At 46.5% G+C, this 21,081-nt stretch overlaps 1 protein-coding gene across 2 annotated transcripts; it reads right to left on the minus strand.

Moving 5' to 3' along the window:
• Nucleotides 1–113: 113 nt before the first annotated feature.
• On the minus strand, nt 114–17,284 carry jam2a (junctional adhesion molecule 2a). Of its 2 annotated transcripts, XM_088608488.1 has the most exons (11): nt 16,930–17,284; nt 9,906–9,971; nt 8,991–9,104; nt 7,489–7,638; nt 6,733–6,935; nt 6,413–6,515; nt 5,809–5,916; nt 4,304–4,319; nt 3,076–3,147; nt 2,333–2,366; nt 114–2,054 (listed from the first exon to the last, which is right to left on the minus strand). In XM_088608488.1, the coding sequence occupies exons 1-11, from the start codon at nt 16,979–16,981 to the stop codon at nt 2,022–2,024; spliced, it is 951 nt and encodes a 316-aa protein (XP_088464614.1). In that variant the 5' UTR covers nt 16,982–17,284; the 3' UTR covers nt 114–2,021. The 2 variants fall into 2 exon arrangements, with proteins under 2 accessions (XP_088464614.1, XP_088464615.1); XM_088608489.1 differs by lacking the exon at nt 3,076–3,147 and having other exon boundaries at nt 16,930–17,283.
• Nucleotides 17,285–21,081: the final 3,797 nt, after the last annotated feature.

Here is a 21,081-nt window from a genome sequence, read left to right on the forward strand (position 1 = left end):
ATGACAGACACAGCAGCATATGCGTAGCCTATGCAAAGCTCCTCCTATAGCTTCAACACGCCTGCTTTATGAACAAAGTGACAGCATCAACACTCACGCCGTGCAAGAGGAGAAAAGTTTTAACTTTTGTTTTATATTGGTTCCACAACATACCATCTGTGCAAGAAAATAAAATCATACAATTCCAGGTCATACATTCAGAGCCAAATAGCAAGAGAATAGATACTTCAGTTTAAAAAAAAATGCAAATCCTCATTAATCATCATGTAACAAAAAAATACAAAAAGCAACTCTATGAGTAAAAAAAAAATCCCTTTTGTACAACACTCATCTGAATATTTTGCCTGCTCTTTGATCCTTCTTGGCAGGCAGCTGTGCTGATCGGCAGGAGTGTGTGGTGCTGGAGGGGCCTGTCTGAGCAGTCTGCACTGCTCCCTACTGGGGATAAACTAGGCACGTCCCTCTCTTTGCAGTGAACATTGGTACAGCAGAAACCAGAGGAGTGTGTTGCGCTCCAGCAGGGCAGAGGCCTTCACCCTCAGACCTGGAGGGCCACGGGGTCTCTCTGCTTTTCATCCTGTACAGGGCTCTGCGTGACTGAACCGAAATCAATTCGGGACTTCAGCCTGACCTTCTCACCATTGGCCAGAGCTTTGGGACTCGAGGTACTTACAAAGCCTGTAGCAGTGCGACTCTCCCAACTGCAGGAGTGAGGGGGAACGCAGCTTCTCGGTTAACTGATCCTGAGTGACTGCTTGTGGAGTCCAGACTGGGGTCCACTCTGTCTTATAGCCTGCAACTTAGGTGACATCTGTCGGCCTCCTCACCTAGTTTGACTTGAGAACTTTTAAACCTACTCATACTATACAGGGAGCTGTCCACTCTGGTACCAGTCTTACTTCAGACTTACAAGCTAGGGCCAGAATCCAGGGTCAAAGGCATCGTGACCCCACTCTCAGCTGGCTTTAGTTGAGCTCTTGATTATTTGATTGATTCCCTCACCAGATTTAACCAATACTGTACTAATGAAACCTTTTTGTAATTGTTTTGAGTTCTGCAGTTAAGATTTTACCCATCCATCTAAATCCTTGTCATTAAAAACTAAAACATTAGGAACAGAAGACAAAAATCCAGCTAGATTGAAAGCCAGAGATAGGATTTGCTTAGTTGTATGAACTCCTGCATCAGACTGGGCTGCCTAACACTGTGCTCTGGTGTACATTTAATTAAATGTTTAATGTTTTCTGAATTGTCTGCAGCTCTGTCCTGTTGGTTATTTTGATGCCTTGAGCACTGAACCTGTTTTCCCACCTCTGTGCTAAAGCAGCAGAGCTGGAGCAAGGGGGCATTTAGGTGTTCGGACGTACACTGGAAAACAGGTATGCGTGGCAGTGTGTCTGCGCAGTCTGGTCTAAATATGAGCTGGAAACTGGTAGCATGTACAATTGTCTGATTTGAAAACTAATCAAGTATAAGTTCAACGAAGACATCAAGAATTCAGGTGTAATAGTAGACATGAAGCAAAGTGCTGTATAATGATGGTGGGTGTCTTCTCTCTTACTTCTCTGGAGAACTAAACCCACCCACAGAGCAAAGAGTAGTGAAGGGCCTGGCCTGACAGCAGGGTTTTGAGTGCAATGTCCATGTGAACCCAGTAGCCCGAAATGTAAATTCAGCCATCTAGTCTTGTCCTGTCCAGTCAAGCGGTGCTCTATATTCACTCGGCTCAAATCCAGTCTAAGTCCTATGACCAATGCACTCTCATCTAGTCTAATCCAGTTTAGCCAATAACATTAGTGGTACGAATGCAGTGTCCAGTCCAGTTCGAAGGTTATCTGACTGAAGTATTCTGTTCAGACCATCTCTAGTCTGAAGCATATATTGCAGTTAAGTCCAGTCGTTAAGTGTTCTTCTTGCAGTGTCTAGTCCCATCCAGTGGCACTGTAGTTTGAAGGCAGTGTCTACTCAAGTCTTCCTTGTCCAGTGGCTCTATTGCACTGTCCAGTCTGCTCCTGCGTGTCTCAGAGCATGAAGGACTGGGCATGTTTGAAATCCTAGTAAAAGAAAGATCGCTGACAATTAGATATCTAGCCTAACAGACTGATCAATAACTTAACATCTGAACAGACTGAACTAATTAGTATCTGCGGTTAGCCCTCCTTCACACATTGAGACTTTCAATAGATAAAAGATTAGAAGTTAACCGGGGTGCTGAAGTCCAGAAGACTTTCCAGACTGCAGTGGCAAGTATTCCTGTTCACAAAATTATATTCCTAACACTACGGATTTTTTTAATGGGAGAGAACAAACAGAACTGTTTTCTCTTACTTACTTCCTGTGGAGGGATGCCGTAACCCGCTCCATTCCTGCAAGGAGAAGGAAGAGAGGAAACTGAGAAATTCCGGTCCACTCTGTAAATAATTTGCAGCTCCAAACCTACTTGCTGAGGACCTTGTGGTCCCGCAAGCCTACCAGTTTAACATTTATAAACTGCAAACTTTCTTAAAGACTTTTAAGATAGTAAGGGTATTTGGCTAAAGATCACTCAACTTAAGTTACTAACCAATGAAATGGTAGACCTATAAATACTGTCATTCTGTAACTGCTCTGCTATTGAGTAAATAAAAGATGGCAGAATGTTTGCTGCCCACAAAAATTGGAATTGTAAGCTTGATAGCCAGAATGGGGGAGGGGGGGAGACATAACTGTACATACTAGGAACTGAGGAGGAGGGCACGTGCTTTGCTTTTAAAGGCTCTGCCAATATAGAAGCACTCCTGTCAAACACATTAAACCTGCTGGAGCTGGCAACAGAATTCACCGTCCTCTCACAACACAGCAGAGTGGGCATGTTGGTTTGAGACCATTGTCGGGTGTCACAACCACCATCTGTCCTCTTCGGGAGAAGCTAAATTCACAAGGTGGCCTCCGGCTCTTCTCTTTTCTCTCTCCTGCATCGCTGCACCCCTCCCTTGACTGCGTCCGTCTCCACTCCTCCATGTTCCCCCTCTCTCTCTGTATTTTGCTCTCCCCACCACTTCTCTCTTCCTGCCTCTCTGTCCCTCCCTCACTCACATATCGTCAGTCCTGTGGAGGTTCTGGCTGCTGATATGGGTGACGCCATGGCACTGTGGGATCCAGAAGGACCTGTGGAGGGAGGTGAGGGTTCACAGAGTTTCAGCCCAATGGGTGGACACACACACAGAGCATGGCCAAGGCCACTGGACACCATGCTGAGGGTTATCCTTTCACAGACCTCTCTTCTCTGGCTGTTAGCCAATCACAATCCAGGCTTTAGTAGCAGTTAGTAAGTTAAGGACGAGAGTGTAGAACTGATTTAGCCAATCAGAACACATACTTTTCTGCTTGTTAGCCAATAATGTTGCAGGTGATCTTTCTCAGATTGTTCCTTTATTTTAACCAGAATTTGAGTTTTGACCTTGGCTTCAAGAGCATGCAGAGAGTCTGGGACCTGCCAAGAGTGAGGAGGAGGAGAGGTGGCTCCACTGAAACATACAAACTCTGCAGGTAGCCCATATTTTAGCTGAACATTAGGCACATTGGAGACATGATGTACAAGACATCAGGGCTTCAGTGAGTGGCTCCCCAGTGTGGGTTTAATGTCCTCTGTGTCCAGGGTGATGGATATAGGCCAGCGTTGATGCCTCACACTCTGATGCTCCACTTCAAGACTGCCTCCTCCATGGTCACGATCTACATGCTGTTACTCATGGTTAGCAAACCAGATGCCTCACACAGAGTGCTGTTAGTGCAGATACAAAGGAAGAAAACACTCCGCTACTGTTTGGTGATCTGCCTTGCTCCCCCCCTTCTTTGGGGTACACATCTTCATTTTAGCCTCTCTCTCCCCATCTCTCGATCACTCTCTCTTAGCACTTTACTCCATCCCTCTCGACGTCCTAAAATATCTCTCCATCTCCCCGAGTCCTTCGTCCGTCTGTGCTGCTCACGCTATGTGCCTCGGTCCTGGCTCAGCGTCCATGGCAATGTCACGGCCAGTCTCCCACTCTCTTCTGGTCACTCACACAGAGTGGGAGCAGAGAACTCAGGGGGCTCATACTTCAACCACTCCCAATGGACACACACATGCAGCAAACAGAAACCCTCGGTCGTTAACCGGTACTTCCGGAGCCTCCCGGTATTTACCATAGCATGTCCGAAACAGGCCGGGAAAGGTTAGTTACAGACACACTGATCTGGTCTCATTCCACGGCACTGAGACCCTTACTCATAAACAAGTGACCCCAGGAGACTGGGAGGTTGGTAAATAAAAGACACTCACCTTCCCCGGTGGCCCTCTGGAATAAGAGAGAGAGAGAGAAAGAGTTAGTCGAGGAGTCAGTTAGGGGGGCTCAGTTCTGAGCACACAGCGACACAGACTACGGGGGCATGTGGCAAGTGGGTGTAACAGAGACCCTGACAAACAAGATGGTCAGGCAGATGGACAGACGAACAGGCGATCACGTTCAAATTTCTTTTGAACCCCCTTCCTAATAGCCCCCCCCCCTCTGTTATGCTCCTGCCTTCTCTGCTGTCTGTGTCCTGGCTTCCTCCTTGGTCTCTTCTAGAACGAGCTGCAGTTTCTCCTGCCAGCTCTGGACCAGGGCTCCCCCTGTCCTGTGAGCACGTCCAAAGGTCTACTGCCCTCTCAGCCTCAGGTTTTCCCCACAGTGGAGGGAGTCTGTTAAAAGAGAGGGTCTGGCCTAGGTCTCCTCTGCACTCTTTTGTCACCCATTTCTGAGCCCAAGCTGTGGTCACTCACTCTGGTATTGTGGCATGTAGTAAGTGTAGTAATTGCTGTAGTATTCTGAAGTGTCAAGTCTCCTAAAATTATAAGAAATCCATGACCTTTAGTGCTTGGACAGACATAACTTGCTTCTGTAACCCTTTTTACTCCATGTGTTGCTCCTTTTGCTTCGATTTTCTCCGTTTCTGTCATCCACCTTTGACACTGTGGTATTTTTCGGATCTGAACGAAAGCTTGGTTGGCCACCCTGCAGCCCTGATCTCATCACATTTCCGAATGTCAACAAGGCTGAAAAGCCCACGTTCCCAATAGGTTTTCCAGAGGGCGTCTCCCCAGTCCCAGCCCATGACCCTTTGCCCCCTTGTCTACCACTTGTTCTCCCCCCTTGGAGGTTGGCAACACATGTTTGGATCATCGCAACTTATTCTGTCAAGGCCTATTCCTGGGGTGGACAGCCACAACCCGCAGGAGGTACAGGACGCCTTTCTTAACCCTTAAAGAACAGGTGCTCTGTTCAATGAGGCAGTTCAGAGATCATCTAAAGCTACTGAAATCACTTCAGATTACATAAACCCACTAGCTTGGCTCTCCAGGACCCAAACTAGAGCAGACTCAGCCTTGTCAGCTGCACCGTACAGCTGATCAGGCCGAGTTAGGAATTTCGGCTGCTCCCATCAGCATGGCAATACAATTGCAGTATGTGCCAAGGCAGATCCTGGGGCTCTTCTCAATGCCCTCTGCCTGGTGACTCTGTGCCAGTCCTGGAGGAGAGAATAGCCAAGGAGGACAGCAGAGATGCCCACAGGAATACCAGGACTGGGCAGGGGATGAGAGGGGGTGGCGGCGGCTGTGGTTTAGGTGGAGTCAGAGCCGAGTTGCTCTCATTCTCAGGCAGGCAGTTGGACAAGCAGAAAAGAAAGGCAGATGGTCGCACAGGCTGGCAGCAGACAGCTGGACGGGCAAGCAAGGAGGACAGGCGAGTGGACAAAGCAGCAGCAGGCAGGACAGATGGGCAGCCTGTAAGGCACAAGCAGACTCACTGTTGAAGTAGCCCTGCCGGTGGGCATAGCAGACCCCGAGCCCACACAGGGACACCACCAAGAACACCACCACTACAGCAGCCACGATCCCCGACACGTTCAGGTCGTCTGGGAGAGAGGGAGAGAGGAGAGAGCTCATCATCTGCACAGCAAGCCCTGAGCAAAACGCATTGTCGCAGGGCTCTCACACACTTCAACACTTGAAACAGCCACACACACGTGTACAGTACTTCCACACTTGTCCGTCTTTCTGTTTTTAGTGGACGCTCTTTACAGGGTGAAAACCAACTGTTTTGGCATGTCTAGATTTTAAAGACGACGCCTTCTGGAATATAAAATCTGGTCCTCACTGTCCTCGCAATGCCTCTTTTGCAGGAGGTACTACCTTCCTGAGGACTCTTGCTCAGATAGATACCTTATTGGAACAAGTAATAGGTTTATTCCATGCTGAAAAAAAGAAGAAAGAGAACACAACGTTTCGGCCGTGGAGCCTTCTTCAGGTGTACTCGACTGCAAAGGTTGCCCACTACCTGTTCTAACACTGAAAAGGAGATCGGGTCCTCAAACACGACTACACAAACACACACCGAAGACGGGGGCTCACCGATCTGCATGTGTTTCCCAATGCAGCTTTTGGGATCCCCCACGCCGTTGTTGGCCACACAGTGGTACTTCCCTGTGTCCGTCCGGGAGACGGGGTTGAACTGCTGCTCCAGGGAGAGATAGCAGGAGAACATGTGAGAAGTGATGGGAGACCCAACACCACCCTGCACTGACTGCCCCTTTCAACCCATCCAAGAAGAGACACGTTGTTTCAGCCCTAGAGTTGTGTCACAGGCTGCTGCTCACTGACTCTCCACAAGGGGGTGCCCTTCTCAGCATCTACACTAGGTGTGCAGCACTGAGAGAGGTGGAGCGTCTCACCAGCGTGCCGGTCCGGGGGTTCTGCGTGAAGGTGGCGTTGGCAGGGCGGGGATCCTGCAGAGAGAACTGAGGCAGGGGCTTGCCATCCTTGTACCACGAGTATGTTGCGGGGGGAACACTGTGTACATCCTCACAGCGCAGCTCCTCCACTGTGCCCGTCAGAGCAGATCTGGGGATTTCACACATGGGCACGTTGGGGGGCACTGGGGGTGAGAACAGGACAGAGAGGAAATGGTTAACCCAGACACACTGGGCATGCTGCACTGAACTAGTAAGAAGATGTCTCAGATGGATGGCAAAAATGCAAAAACAGAAGACATTTGAATACTACATATACACTGTATAAAGACATAATCATAAGGAAAACTGCAATGATTTTTGGGTATGAATATTAATTAATCAATCATCCAATCACAATGCTAAATGAGACAGAACTGCTAACCTTGGGTTTATAGGTGCACACTGACAGCATGAAAAGTTGCAAGACAATTCCATCTCCTGTAGCGCCATAAGTGGATAAAATGATAACATTCATACCCATGTCATGGTCTGTATGCTCATGCGCATGTTATTAAAAGCACATCTGCCATGACGCACTTCTATTTTGCATATGATTTGTACAAAATCCAATTTATTTGGGTCACTCAGTATAAATCTGTTAGCACTTGGCATACTACACTGGCAATATTGTACTTAAAAACCATCAGTAGAGCAGCTTTTAATCTGACACTGAGACAGAAAGACCGACAGGCTCACCGAGCACATTCAGCGTGATGTTGGTCTCCCCCAGATTCTTTGTGTCCAGTAGGGCGCTGACCTCACAGCGATAGTCCCCAGTGTCTTGCACGGTCACCTGGTGCAGGGTGACTGTGGCCCCAGTGATATTCGCGCGGCCCTTGAAGTCTCCTGAGGGGACAGTGAGCAGCCAGGTCACACACTTACATACACACACATCCTGAGTCACTGCACCTTCGCCAGATCTCTGGTTATCAAAATGTATTCATGGACATCCGGACTACGGGAAGCTGGGATGGATGGATACATCAAGAACATTTTCTAACCGCTTCTTCCAAATCAGGGTCGAGGGGAGCTGGAGCCTATTACTACAAGCAACGGGCACAAGGCAGGCTACACCCTGGATGGGACACCAGTCCATCGCAGGACACACACACTCACACCAAGGTTCAGTTTCCCTGAAGCCAATTAGCCTACCAGTGTAGGGAGAAAACCCACATGAACTTCAGAAAGATATTTCCAAGATAGCTTCTTCCCCAGAGCTGTCAAGTTGTTGACGCCCCCACTCCCTCCCATCATATTATGATCTCTCCTAACGTCTTCCTGTACCCACAATGACTGTACTCCTACACCACCACACACACATGTAAGCCTAAAATGTACTGTCCCCTCGATAGCCCAGTAAAACTGTACCAGTCATAATAATATTTAATATTTATTAATTAACCATACTATTTATAACCATACTATTTTTGCACTGTTCCACTTCTGTCCTATGTATATACTGCACCTGAGTGACTAATGAGAAACACTTTTCATTATACTATGCACCTGTGTAAGTTTAATGACAATAAAGTTGAATTGAATTGAATTGAATATTTCTGAAAGGAGAAGACAGCACCCCAGGTCTGGAATTAAACCCAGGGCCCCAGTATCGTGAGGAAGTGATGCTAACCACTGCCCCACCACGCCCCACCTAATTCTAACCATTTAATACTTCATCGTTATTGTGCGCTACCTTCGTCTGTGTCCCGTGTTCAAAAGCATACTATCGTAATCTCTCATTGAAAAACCAGGTAGCATATGCACAGCGAGTCAGAGTGATCACGGTGAAGTGTGATTGAGGGATTGGTGAATCAGATCGCTCAGAGGCCACAATGTAATTAAATATTATTCAAAGCAGAACTGCGGGTCAACCAATCCCACAACAGGCATTCTCAGAACAGATCCATCTGGAGCTGTGGACTTTGGGAAGAGTTAGATGCCTTTAAAACCGTTTCCTACCTCTACAGTCCTGCCGTTTTCAACTTATTTGGAATTACAAATCCCCTATCCTCACAGGGTGGAAGACTGTATCTTAATTGATAAATGAATTAATTCATCCTGAGGATCAGTTGTATAATTAACCATTCCGCGGGAACAAAGCCAGTAGACGGGAGTTAGTACAGCCCTTATTTCTGGGCCGAGGCATCTGGAAGACAAGAAGGGCCCAGCGAATGGCTCCCCACCCGCCCGATTCTCACCTACAAACTCGCCGTTGTAGTACACGAAGGACACGTCTTTCCTCTGCACCTTCTTCCACTCGATCCGCGGGGAGTGGTCCCTTTCTGTGTGAAACAGGCAGGACAGCACAGCGTCTGCCCGGGGGAGGAGAGGAAGAGTTAAAGGGGATTTTTTTTAATGACAAATTTCGAATTGAGCACAAAATCGGGAAAGTACCGTTAGTCGCCATGCTCTTGCTAACTGGCATTTCGAGTTTCCACTAATTGCGATGTGGAGCAGCCCTTCCTGCTCACTAGTCACTGTGATGAGTAATGGACTGTGATGTACGAGCAAATAAGTACAGCTTGTGCAGCAGACATTTCACCGCAGAAATGTTCCAACGTGATCTGCATGCAGAGTTCACTGTAAGTATTATTTGTAGGCAAACCGTCTCAAAATCAAGAGCAATATTTCTATTGGATTGAAAGAGATGTATTCCCAAGCCTGCTTGTTTACAATGTCATAGGGCTGAGACACTTCACCAGAAATTCTGTTGCCTCATTCTGAATCGCAGAACATAGTGCTGCACAAACCAAGACATTTCATCTATTTTGCAATGTGAATTGGAGGTTTTACAAGTTTACAGTGTACATTTGACTTTTACTGTGGTTTGAAATACGCCCATTAATGCTGATTCTTTCTCACCCCAGAATGGGAAAATAGTGTTGCAGTTCCCCTTTAAATGGGGAGAAATGGAGGGCAAACATAGCTGCCCTCAGTCACTTTCACCCCCCCCCCAAAAAAAAACCTTCACATTTCCACTCTGTCTGCCTCTCTCTCACCCCTGTACCCAATTTCAGATCCCCCTACCCCTGTCTGCCTCTCATTCCTCTCTCCTGTGTCCTTCGCCCTCACACATGTACTCCCTGTCCCCTCCTCCCTCGTCCCCCTCTAACCTTTGTGCTCCTGGACCTCCACGACAGGCCTGTCGGTGGACACGGTGACGGGGACAATCCACGGGCCTGCGGAGACAGAGCCTGGTTACAGAAGTGCCCAGGACGGACAGCAGGCAGCCTCACCCCCATGGTCCCAAAGCAGAAAGTCACTGGCGCTTTTAAGTCGTGTCTCGCGCAACCTTAACTGCACTGTGATCACATCTCTGAAGCAAGTGTGAGTCTCTCTCCTGTGGCTGGAAGATGCAGAGCTGATGGTTTCTGTTGTCCAGATCAATCCTGCAAGCTTTATCAGAAATGTTACAAGACACAGTTGGGGGAACAAATCATTTGACTCTGAGTTTTAGTATTTAAGGTCACGAAAAAGGAAGGAGGACCAGAGCTCTCTGTGGCCCGTGGCTTGTGTCTTGAAGCACCCTCACGTCTACTCTGCGACAGGGATGAGGGGTCATATGCATTTGCAAACGCTGTTCAAATCATTTTAGCAGCGGGTCACCCCTGTTCATCCAGGGGAGACCTGCTCATCTCCACCGGTTCGGCTCGACCAGCCTCCCCCCGTTGAAGTTCTTCTCGCCCACCTGAGAACCGTCAGCCGCAGAAGCTGAGCTCTCGAGTGAGACCGAGCTGACTGAAACGAATGCGAGGCGTGAGCGGTGAAGAGGGAACTCTGCAGTTCCACCAACAGTGTCTGCAAACTTCTATGATCCTGCCCGATTTCACCTGGAGCCTGGAGATCGATGGGGTCTGGCAATGCAACCTGCTGAAACCCAAAGCACAGCAAATTCAAACTGCACCACAGATGCTTTCGTATAGGTAGACCCTGCCTGACATGCTTATCTTCACACGTTCTCTGTGTCTCTGTGACGCCTGGGTGCAGCTGTATGTAGATAATGCTGGCCCCCTCCCAGACAAACAACAGACCAAGTGATGCAAGCTGAAGGGGCTTGCAGTGTGCCAGGAAGGAGCTCCTGCTTCAGGGGGTCGATCTTCAATGTTTTGTGTGAAGTTGGTCAACAACACAGTAGTGGTTGTCTCCTTCAGCTGGTTGGCCATGGTGCACGAATTTCTAAAGGGTGGATAGACGATGTCCTTTTGTGGCTCTGCCCTAGTCCTGTGCTGACCGACTGCTGCTGCCGGCTGGCTCTGTTCACTTTCTCTACCGAACGTTGAGGATCATGGGCATAGCAGGGGACTCATGGAAATGAGAGCCAACTTGCCTCCTAAAAACTGTGCCTCATTCCTGCAATAAACCTGCGCCCCATAAACTCCAGCCCTGCACAAGACCACCCACGGTTTGCGTCTCTGTCTGTTACCATCACCTGAGCCAAAGAAAACTCACTGCACTGTGGCAGGGCTGTGTCCAGATTATGACGTTTGGTATTTCTCCTTCAATTTTCAAGAATGGTGACTGGCAGGGATTGACATCTAACTCTAGGTTTTGAGTTCCCATGTCTTTGTCTGCATGAGGAACTTCCATTGGGTGAAGTCTCAGTCTTGCTGGACAGTCCATCTCTGAGCCTGTCGCCCGGTTACCCTGGCAGAAACAGCACCGGGCGCCGTGAGGGCTGCAGAGGTCCGGAACGACTCCCCTGCTCTTCTGCAACAACACATGACTCTTCGGGCAGGAAGAGGAAACAGGAGCTGCCCTTCCTGCCGCTGGGATCCCTATTCTGCTGTTTTCTGTTAAGAGGAGCCAGTAATAAGCACTGAGCCTCTAATTTCTGGAAAGAGGGATACAGTGACAAGCTCACCATTTCATATTAGCACAACACAGGTCTGGACTGGACTGGACAAGGAGGAGCTGGCCTGACCCTGAGTGGACTGGACTGGACTGGACTGGACTGGACAGGAAGGGATTGGCCCGAGCATGGATGGACTGGACACTGCTTCCCATCCTAATAGTCCACAGCATTTCAGTCTGGTCATCCTGCCCAAAATTGGATGACTACAAATGAACTTTTCAAAAATTCCCTCTAGCATAAACAGTGAGGATGCCATCGGCTGTGATCTAAGGAACTCTGCCAGTGGCCACATTTTCCCTCAACAGAAAAAACAAGTTCTGTGAGGTCAAAACAAAGCTCATTCCAATTAGAACATCTTGATTACTGTTTTTGAAAAAAACAGGATGCAAGACAATCAGACAGCTATAAAAGCAATTCTTTCAAATTCCACAGGCACTAAAGTGTTTCAGCAGTTTGAGTTACCCCAATCTGTCAAATATGTTTATAGGTATTAGCAACATAACCTGCCTTATGTTTCTGATAGTTTTTACAAAGCCAGTGGCCTGTACTGAAAGGAAAGACACCTTCAGTTCCAAACAGTGAAGAATCTAGACACTGAAGTCCCCTGAACTCCCCTGAGCACAAAGTTGTTTCCTGTTCCACGCTCCCCTGTTCAGAAGATAAGATAGCGTGTACATCCATCTATTTTCTAACCACTTTACCCAATTCAGGGTCGCAAAAGAGCCAGAGCCTATTATGGCAAGAAATGGGCACAAGACACCCTGGACAGCATGCCAGTCCATCACAGGACATACACACACCCACAACAAGGGCCAGTTTTCCCAGAAGCCAATTAACCTATAAGTACGTCATTGGACAGTGGGAGAAAGCTGGTGCACCTGGAGGAAACCCATATGAACATGAGGAGCACATACAAACTCCACACAGATAGTACTCCAATCGAACCCAGGGCTCCAGAACTGCGAGATAATGCTAACCACTGTGCCACTGTGCCGAAAATGGCATGTACAGTGATGTATAGCACACACACACACCCCAGAGACATTCTCACACTGCTGTACAGTACACACACCCCCTTCAGCGAGAGGCAGATACTACTGTACAATGGACAGACACACCTAAGGGAATTAAACAGACAATACTATTCAACAGACACCCTCCAGAGAGGCCTACTGTACAACACGTACACACCCTCCAGATGGACAGTCTTCTGTACAAAGGACCTAGAGAGAGACAAACTACTGAACAATAGTCACTCTGCCCAGAGCTATGTACCCTACTGTACACACTCCAAAGAGAGAGCCGCACAGGGACATTCAGAAAAAATAGATTGCTAGCCTGAAAACAGGAAGTCCACAAAAAGACAAACAGGGGTTTGGAGACAGAGGAAGGAACAGGAGGGAGTTCTATTGACAGGGGAGGGGTGCCTGTTAGTTGACATTTCATGATCGAGCCCTTTGAAAAAACTGGTCATTCTGTTCCCCCTCCTCAATTCCAGTGCGATGTCTCGGTTTGAAGGGAGAGGGAACCGTGGGAGGAGGGAGAGAGTCGTGTTTTTGCAGTGCTCGGTGTTGTCGACAGGCCCATTCCTCAATATTGGAATGCAGGGGCTCTGGGATCTTTCACCAACCAGCTGGCTGGAGCTCTCTGGAAGCCATTACAGAGACAAGTCAAGGCATTCTGGGTCAAACGCACACACGCGCAAAGACGCTGCTCGGCACCACAGCTGCAGTCTGAAGAAAAGCTTCTTACCTTAACCCTTCCCGGCCCGAATTTTCGAAAAATTACTCAAAAAAAGCTTTACAGAAAGTGGGACTCAGAAGCCACAGCAGGTCTCTCTGGAACTGTGCTGCATTTTCTGATGTTATAAGGTTGTCAGACGATTTTTTTTATACTAGGTGTGTGTTATTGGTTTATTATATTTGCAGTGGTTAGCATTGATGTCTGGCAGCGCTGTTTATAATAATAATAATTGTTTACACTTATATAGCGCTTTTCTAGACACTCCACTCAAAGCGCTTTACAGGTAATGGGGACTCTCCTCCACCACCCCCAATGTGCAGCATCCACCTGGATGATGTGACGGCAGCCATAGTGCGCCAGAACGCTCACCTCACATCAGCTATCAGTGGGGAGGAGAGCAGAGTAATGTAGCCAATTCATAGATGGGGATTATTAGGAGGCCATGATTGGTAAGGGCCAATGGGAAATTTGGCCAGGACGCCGGGGTTACATCCCTACTCTTTTCGAGAAACACCCTGGGATTTTTAATGACCACAGAGACACAGGACCTCGCTTTTACGTCTCATCTGAAGGACGGCACCTGTTTACAGTATAGTGTCCCTGTCACTATACTGGGGCATTAGGACCCACATGGACCACAGGGTGAGCACCCCCTGCTGGCCCCACTAACACCTCTTCCAGCAGCAACCTTAGTTTTTCCCAGGAGGTCTCCAATCCAGGTACTGACCAGGCTCATACCTGCTTAGCTTCAGTGGGTTGCCAGTTGTGAGTTGCAGGGTGATATGGCTGCTGGAGTTTGCATGGAGTTTGTAAGTTCTCCCCCGTGTTTGTATGGATTTTAGTCCGGTTTCCACTCACTGTCCAAAGTCTCAATTGACTTCTGGGAAAACTGGCCCTGGTGTGAGTGTGTGCATGACTCTGTTGGTTGTGTGCCCTGCATGGACTGGCGTCCTGTCCAGGGTGTATCCCTCCTTGTTACTTGCTGAGATAGGCTCCGGCTTCCCTGCTATCAAGCACTGGATAAAGCATTTAGAAAATGGATGAATGGGTGTTGCCTTACATATTGTTTTATTAGACAGGCCTACAGAAAATTGTCAGTTTTACACCTTTTTCACGGGTGATGGGGGAGACACGTTCATAGGATAATGATTCTGCTACAATGAGTCTAGAATTCAAAGGGAAAATAATTATGTGTGGTGAAACTGCACAGCGTGTGCCTTGAATGTAGCCGAGATTCAGTTGTTTTGTTTTCTGACGAGTCGTTCACAAAAGGCTCTTCAGGAGACGAGCTCTGGCCAGTGTCCACCTCAATTCTGCAGTCTAACGGCATCGGACACAACTTTGCAGCCTCACCAGGCCAGAAGCCCAGATGCAGAGCACATAGTCTCGCAGGTCCCGCGAGACCTTAAAGGGTAAGGAAAAATATTTCACTTCCACCCACAACGGATATGTGACTTGTAACAGACAAGTACAAGACCAATGTGACATCAGTCAAAAAGGCCACATTCAGCAGACGGGTCAGGCCTATAAAGATGTGACAAGTGACTCAAACTTCCTTCCCATTTCAGTTCTGAATTCCAACTTGGCAGCTCCAAATCCACAAAACTGTGGTCACTCCTCAGACTTTCCACAAACGTGCAGCCCTACCACACAGAACAGACACACAGGACTCCTTCCAGACATGTCCTGGGGGACACATGGCAGAAACCCAATTCTGAACAGGATTCAGCAGCCTACAGTTCTAACACATTCCTGCTGATATGGCAGGGGTCTCCTGCTGTAAGACAAATCTTCGAGGGCTTTTTTTTTTTTTGGGGGGGGGGGGGGGTCAGAATGCAAACAGCTTTCCCCTTGTCTTGTTTTGTTGCTCTCTGCCCGAATGCGACTCCAAACTGTCCTGGAGTCACTAGCCTGATGGCCCAGCTGGGACGTGTCAGGTGGTCCACTCCCCCACCCCCCTGTCCAGGCAGAACAAAGCCAGCCTGTGTCCGTAAGGTAATCCACACCACACTCCTCTCACCCCGGGCCTGAGGGGAGCCGCAGCAGCTGGCAGGGAACTGCACCAATTCGGCATGCATTCACCGAGTGTCGCCCCGGGTCCTGGTCTCCTCGGTCACCAGGGGAATTTCCATAGTGACCGCTGCTGCAGTCTGCCTCAGCGCTGTTGGGTCTGGAAGTGTGTCCTTCCCCGACAGCCACTACACACGCTGGAACCTTGACCTGACTCTCTCGAACGTCAGTCACTCTGGATTTAACATTTGTATCTTCTCTGGAACACACAGCTACACTGACCTTGAAAACATAAGAACGCGTTTGTGGGAACTACCTAGCTAAAACAGGGACTTGACTTGGACCGAGCCTGAACTAGCACCTCTGACTTCTCCCAGTGTGGCGAGCTCTGAGGGACACTTCAGTGGGCAGAGATTAAGACTGGGCCAAAACTGACAAACCGAAGAGGCGCGACAAACAGGTTGAGACCACCGGCCCACCTTGCCTGTTTGATTGTGAGGAGCTCCGATCTCATCCAGTTGTTTCTTGAAGGAAACCAGGGCACCTTGTGTCAGACCCTTTAAATACAGTAGGTGATCGTTCTTTGCCAGCGTGCAAAGAACAGCTACATATTATATAGATATCGCTCGCCATGCAACACATGACCTCTTTCGGCATCCAGACTGACACTTTTGAACAACGTGCCTCAGCAGCTTTTCACAAGTAAGTTTTGATGGCGGACTGACTAAAATGCAGCAGATGCAGAGTACATCACTAACACACCAGGGAGCCGGAGTCCCAGGAAAGTTACATACCTGTGCACACGACACACGGACAAACACCATGCTGTCAACTGTGCTACACAACACCACTGTGCAGTCATACAGTCTGGATAACACACACAGAGTAATTTACTACAACTAATAAATGACACAGTGGACCAGTAGGTGGAGCTCTTCCCCTCTCGACTACAAACCCCAGAACGATGCCCAGGAATCTCATGCTATAAGAGCCGACATCCTTTGGTGGAGACAATTAAACGGTGGTCCTGCCAGCTTGAGTATTAATGATCCTGCTCGTAAGAGAAGGTATGTTCACCCTATAGTCCTGGGTTAAATTCCACTCTGGCCTCCCCAAATCTTTCCTTAGTGGTGACGCGATTTCTCCACCTGATCTGCAGTGCGACTCCCCATCCACTATGTAAAGCACTTATGGGAGAATGCATAATACGGCTCTCTCTTTGAGGCAGCCCTGTGTCAACTGGACTTCATGAACAAAGACGGAACGCTGTTTTTTGTTCTCAGAGGACCACAATACAATCTCAGAAGAGAGAAACTACGTAGACAAACTGCAGATCTGGAGTTGAGAGAACTTCACGGGAAAGTTCGCCTTTGTTTGGAAAGTGACGCCGAAGATACGGATACGCAACATCTCCTGGGCACGAGCTCCGAATAACGGGGTAGAAGGAGCGGCACGCTTTGGAATCAAGATTTATGTAAAAGAGTGAATTCGAATAAGAAAAAAGAGAATAATTAGTAATCATTGTTACTCACAGTGCTGCAAGAGTAGAAAAGCTGAGAGATAAACCAGTTTCAAACTCGCCATCTTCACAGAGTTCGTTTAAAACAGAGTTCTCCCGTAGTTTAGCTAAATGTGCTGAAAGTAAATAAATATGCAGAACTCTTTGGTGGGAAAAGAAACAATGAAAACGAACTAATCTTCCTCCTATAGCTGACCGAGCCTGAAATCCCGGCTTCTTTATCCCACAAGTTTATTTTCGGGTTCCCTCCGGAGTAAGGTTCGCCGCGTTTGCGAGTGACCCGAGCAGTTCTGCGGGCGCACTCTCCCTTTCTCCGGCGTCCGTCTGTCAGCGGTGGGGTGTTACTGTGGAGTAGACCCTGCCCGCAGCTCTCTCAACTGTTTCTCCCGGGTTGGGGGCGGGGGGCGTAGGAGGGCTTCACAGGGTCCTAGTGATCGTAAAACTTAACCCCATCAAAGCAATCCTGTGGATCACGTAGTTTTTTTTTCCCGAGATGATCTTCTACGGCAATTTCCTGATTTCCAGGAGTATCAACACTTGGACCCAGAGCCGGGCAGGTTTGTAGTGTAAGTTGTAGTGTTGACATCAAACAGGTGTGTTTCGCTGTCGGTGGTTATTGTGGGGTGACATCACGACTTTGGGAGTATTGTACAGTATACGGTGCTCTATATGTATGATGTATGTACAGTATGGTGATACTGTAAAATGAAGAACGATTCGCCTGTGCCAAAAAACAAACAAACATGGCCCTGGAATAGCTAAACAGTTTTTGTACTATATCTAACCCGTCTTTTTTCTCCAAAAAATGTACCCTCTTTGAACCCTTCCAATCTGGTTTCAGACAATTACACAGCATAGAAACTGCTCTGGTTAAAGTCATTAACGATCTTCTTATGGCTACTGATTCCGTTTCTCTATTTGTATTCTCCTAAACCTCACTGCTGCTATCGCCACTATTATCCATGGCTTCTACTTTCTAGTCTTGAGACTGTTTTGGAGTTTCTGACATTGCTCTCAAATGGTTCCACTCTTACCTTTTGATCGCTGACATTCTTTTCTCTCTCTTGGGGGTTTCAGTTGTGAAGTCGGGTTCGTTAAGTTTGTCTGCTATTCAGCATCTACATGTTCCCACTAGGTCAGATACTAAGATCACATGGTCCTAAATATCAATTCGTAATTCATGATAAATTACTAAAATCTATGTCCATAGTAAACCTGACAGTGAAGTAGCTGTTTCTTCCCTCTCTAATTTCATCTCTGATATACAGTAAGAACATGGATGACTCAAAATTCTCCTCTCTTAAACTCATACAAGACTGAGGTCATGGTATTCAGCATCACCTATTACCTACATAAACCAATGTAGTAACCCTATCTATGGATGGGACTGTGCTTGAATTTCAATCTAAATTTAAGAATATAGCAGTGACTTTTGATCCTCATGTGCAGAATATTCATCCATCTCAGAAATAGTGCCAGATTATGTCCTGTTATCTTTGACTATTGCAGAAAAGCTCATTAACACATTTCTTTCCTAGAAGTTATTACTGTAACGCCCTACTTGCTGGGGTATCTAGTGATATATTCACTTCTGGAGTCCTTGCTTTCTATCACATTTCGAGCTGATGTAAAAATCCTCATGCTCACCTTTAAGGCTGTCTCTAAATGGTTTGGCACCTCAGTACCTATCTGAATTATTATCTGTCTACTACCCACCTCACAACCTTCATTCATCTGACTTTGGTCTTCTATATGTCCCCAATCACATTTACATTCTATGGGGGACAGGGCCTTCTCCTGCTATGTCCCAAGGCTCTGGAATTCTATCCCCAAGGAAATCCGAGAATCACCTTCCCTGAGCACTTTCAAATCCAGACACAGGACCTTCTTTTTAAGGAAGGTTTTTATTTAAATTAGTGTCTGTGTCTGCTCCATAATGTAATGATTAAGTATATTCTGCTGAACTGTTGAGCACTTGTCTTTCTTATAAGGATTTTTTTTTAAATTTGTATCCTTAATTAACTGTTTTCTTTTGCTGTAACTGTTTTAAAACCTACTGTAAGTGCTTTGAGATGCTACCTTCAAAGGCATTATATAAATAAAATTTATTATTAGTAGTATACAGTGTAATGAAAATAGTATGTAGTATATTATGCTTGCTTAGGACTGTGCTGCACTATGATAGTATTACACAGCACATGATATATGACGTAGAACAGTGCAGAACGGCGCAATACATATACAAGTACAATATAGTATAGTACTATTACTATAGTACTATGTAATATAGAAATATTGTTACAAATGAGGGGGTTATGAAAATGGTGAAAATCAGGAATCGACCAAGTGAATTAGTCAATAAGTAAAATAAATAATCATAACCCCCGACATGTAAGTGATTTTCCAGAATATATGTGAGTGGCTGGTATAATTAGAGGCACGTGAACTCTTTGTAATTTTGGCACAGCTTTGGTGAAAAGAGCAATAATCCAGGCACACTTTGTTAAACTAATATTTATTAACAATTACAAGACAAACACTAGAGGCACAACAAACATGCAACATACAAGCTCCTATATGTACAGTATTTACAGACAAGGTGTTTCAGAGGCCTAAAATCCTAATCACCCAGAAAACCCTAGACTGCTACAAAGTATTGAACTCTTAAATAAAGCCCACAGAGAGGCACAGTAAGAGATCTGGTGCCTTCTAAATAAATGCAATACCACCTGCAGTTACAGTAAATCTTCCTCTCTGCAAATCTGGATGCCACAAAATAAATGGGAGCCCTTCTCCCTATTCTACAAATGCACCCACAGCAGGGAATACGTCTTTAACCAAGGTATCTTTTACTCAGGAAACCCAAGTTCCCGAAAAACACAGAACAGCACGCTCTCTCTAGCAAGGGTCAAATACTGAGCTCCAGTCAGGTTTGGTTTGGATGATCATCAATGCTCACAAGCTTCAAGTTCCAACTCCTCTCTTGTGGTCTTACCTTCTTTTTCTCCTCATCCTCTATTATCTCTGTTCTTGTCCTTTCTTCTGTGGTCTTTAATGTGATCTTATATGGTGTGTTTCTGGACTGCTCCTTGACAATCATTAACCCACGACGTACACCAAGGTAAACTTTACCATTGTTTTTGATCAGGGGACTCCCCATATCTCAGTAAACATCCCCTCTCCTTTGAAGCTGGAAGTATTTACACTGCCAGGTGTCACACACTTTATCTAAACTCTCACAGAGATGTAGACATGTAGTCAGCTCTAGCTGTAACAATATAATAGTACAATATAGTATAGTACAATACTGGCACATGAAGGCTTGGGTACAGGAAAATGTCCCTTTTAGAGGAGTAGAAATAATCAGGCCAACAACAAGGTAAAAATGCAGTAAAACGAATATATTACAGCGCTGGATAAAACCCTTTTCTTGACAGAACAGTCAAAAAGGCTTCTTGAAAGACAGGCAGGTTTCAGTGCATAACATATACAGTATACAGTATAGACAAATGACATAATGCCCTTATATGACATAAACGTTTTCTGGATCTTGATTTCATGCATGGAAGTACATTTTAAACTTATAACAGAAGATACTTCTTTACACCAAGGGTGGTGGGAGTGTGGAACAAGATACACAGCCATGTTTTGTAACCTTATACGTTGGTGTCTTTCAAGAAATGTCTGAATGAGAATCCTCAGATCAATTAGTTACTAACCAATAACTATATTCTTTTAATCAGAGTTCCTAATGCTTTGTGAGCTCCTTGTTCTATCCATCCAAGTCATTGAAAGGGTAAACCAAAGTGAAAAATGAGTTGAAACAGAAATTGCCATACGTATCGTGCTTATTTCTGACCATTATTACCATTTAAGAACAGGAATGGTTTATAAAAACAAAAAAGTGTTCGATTTCATAGCATTTTGAGCCAAGCTGACAAATTGTACTTGCAAGAAAATCCTGAGGACACAGAGAGATCCCAGGACCAGGACTATGAGGAAGCAATAAAAAAGGCAAAGGATATAGGATATAGAATTAAAAGCACAGAGTTTAAGAGATGTTATGTTATATATATGTATATGTTACAACAAAGATAATGTTGCTCTGAAATTTCATTACCAGATACATTACCAGGGATAACAGAATACCTTATTCTGACAGTCT

The sequence above is a fragment of the Lepisosteus platostomus genome, chromosome 2 (assembly GCF_059453375.1).
Source record: "Lepisosteus platostomus isolate fLepPlt1 chromosome 2, fLepPlt1.hap1, whole genome shotgun sequence".
Taxonomy (NCBI): Eukaryota; Metazoa; Chordata; class Actinopteri; order Semionotiformes; family Lepisosteidae; genus Lepisosteus; species Lepisosteus platostomus.

Bases quoted from the DNA above. Each gene is read 5' to 3' on its own strand.
- jam2a (XM_088608488.1), bottom strand. From the start codon at position 16,981: ATGGCGAGTTTGAAACTGGTTTATCTCTCAGCTTTTCTACTCTTGCAG. The intron at 7,639-8,990 runs GTGAGAATCGGG...CTGTCCCCTCAG, and splicing joins CTACAACGGCGAGTTTGTAG to GAGACTTCAAGGGCCGCGCG. The intron at 2,367-3,075 runs GTGAGTGAGGGA...TTCTCCTTGCAG, and splicing joins CTCCACAGGACTGACGATAT to GAATGGAGCGGGTTACGGCA.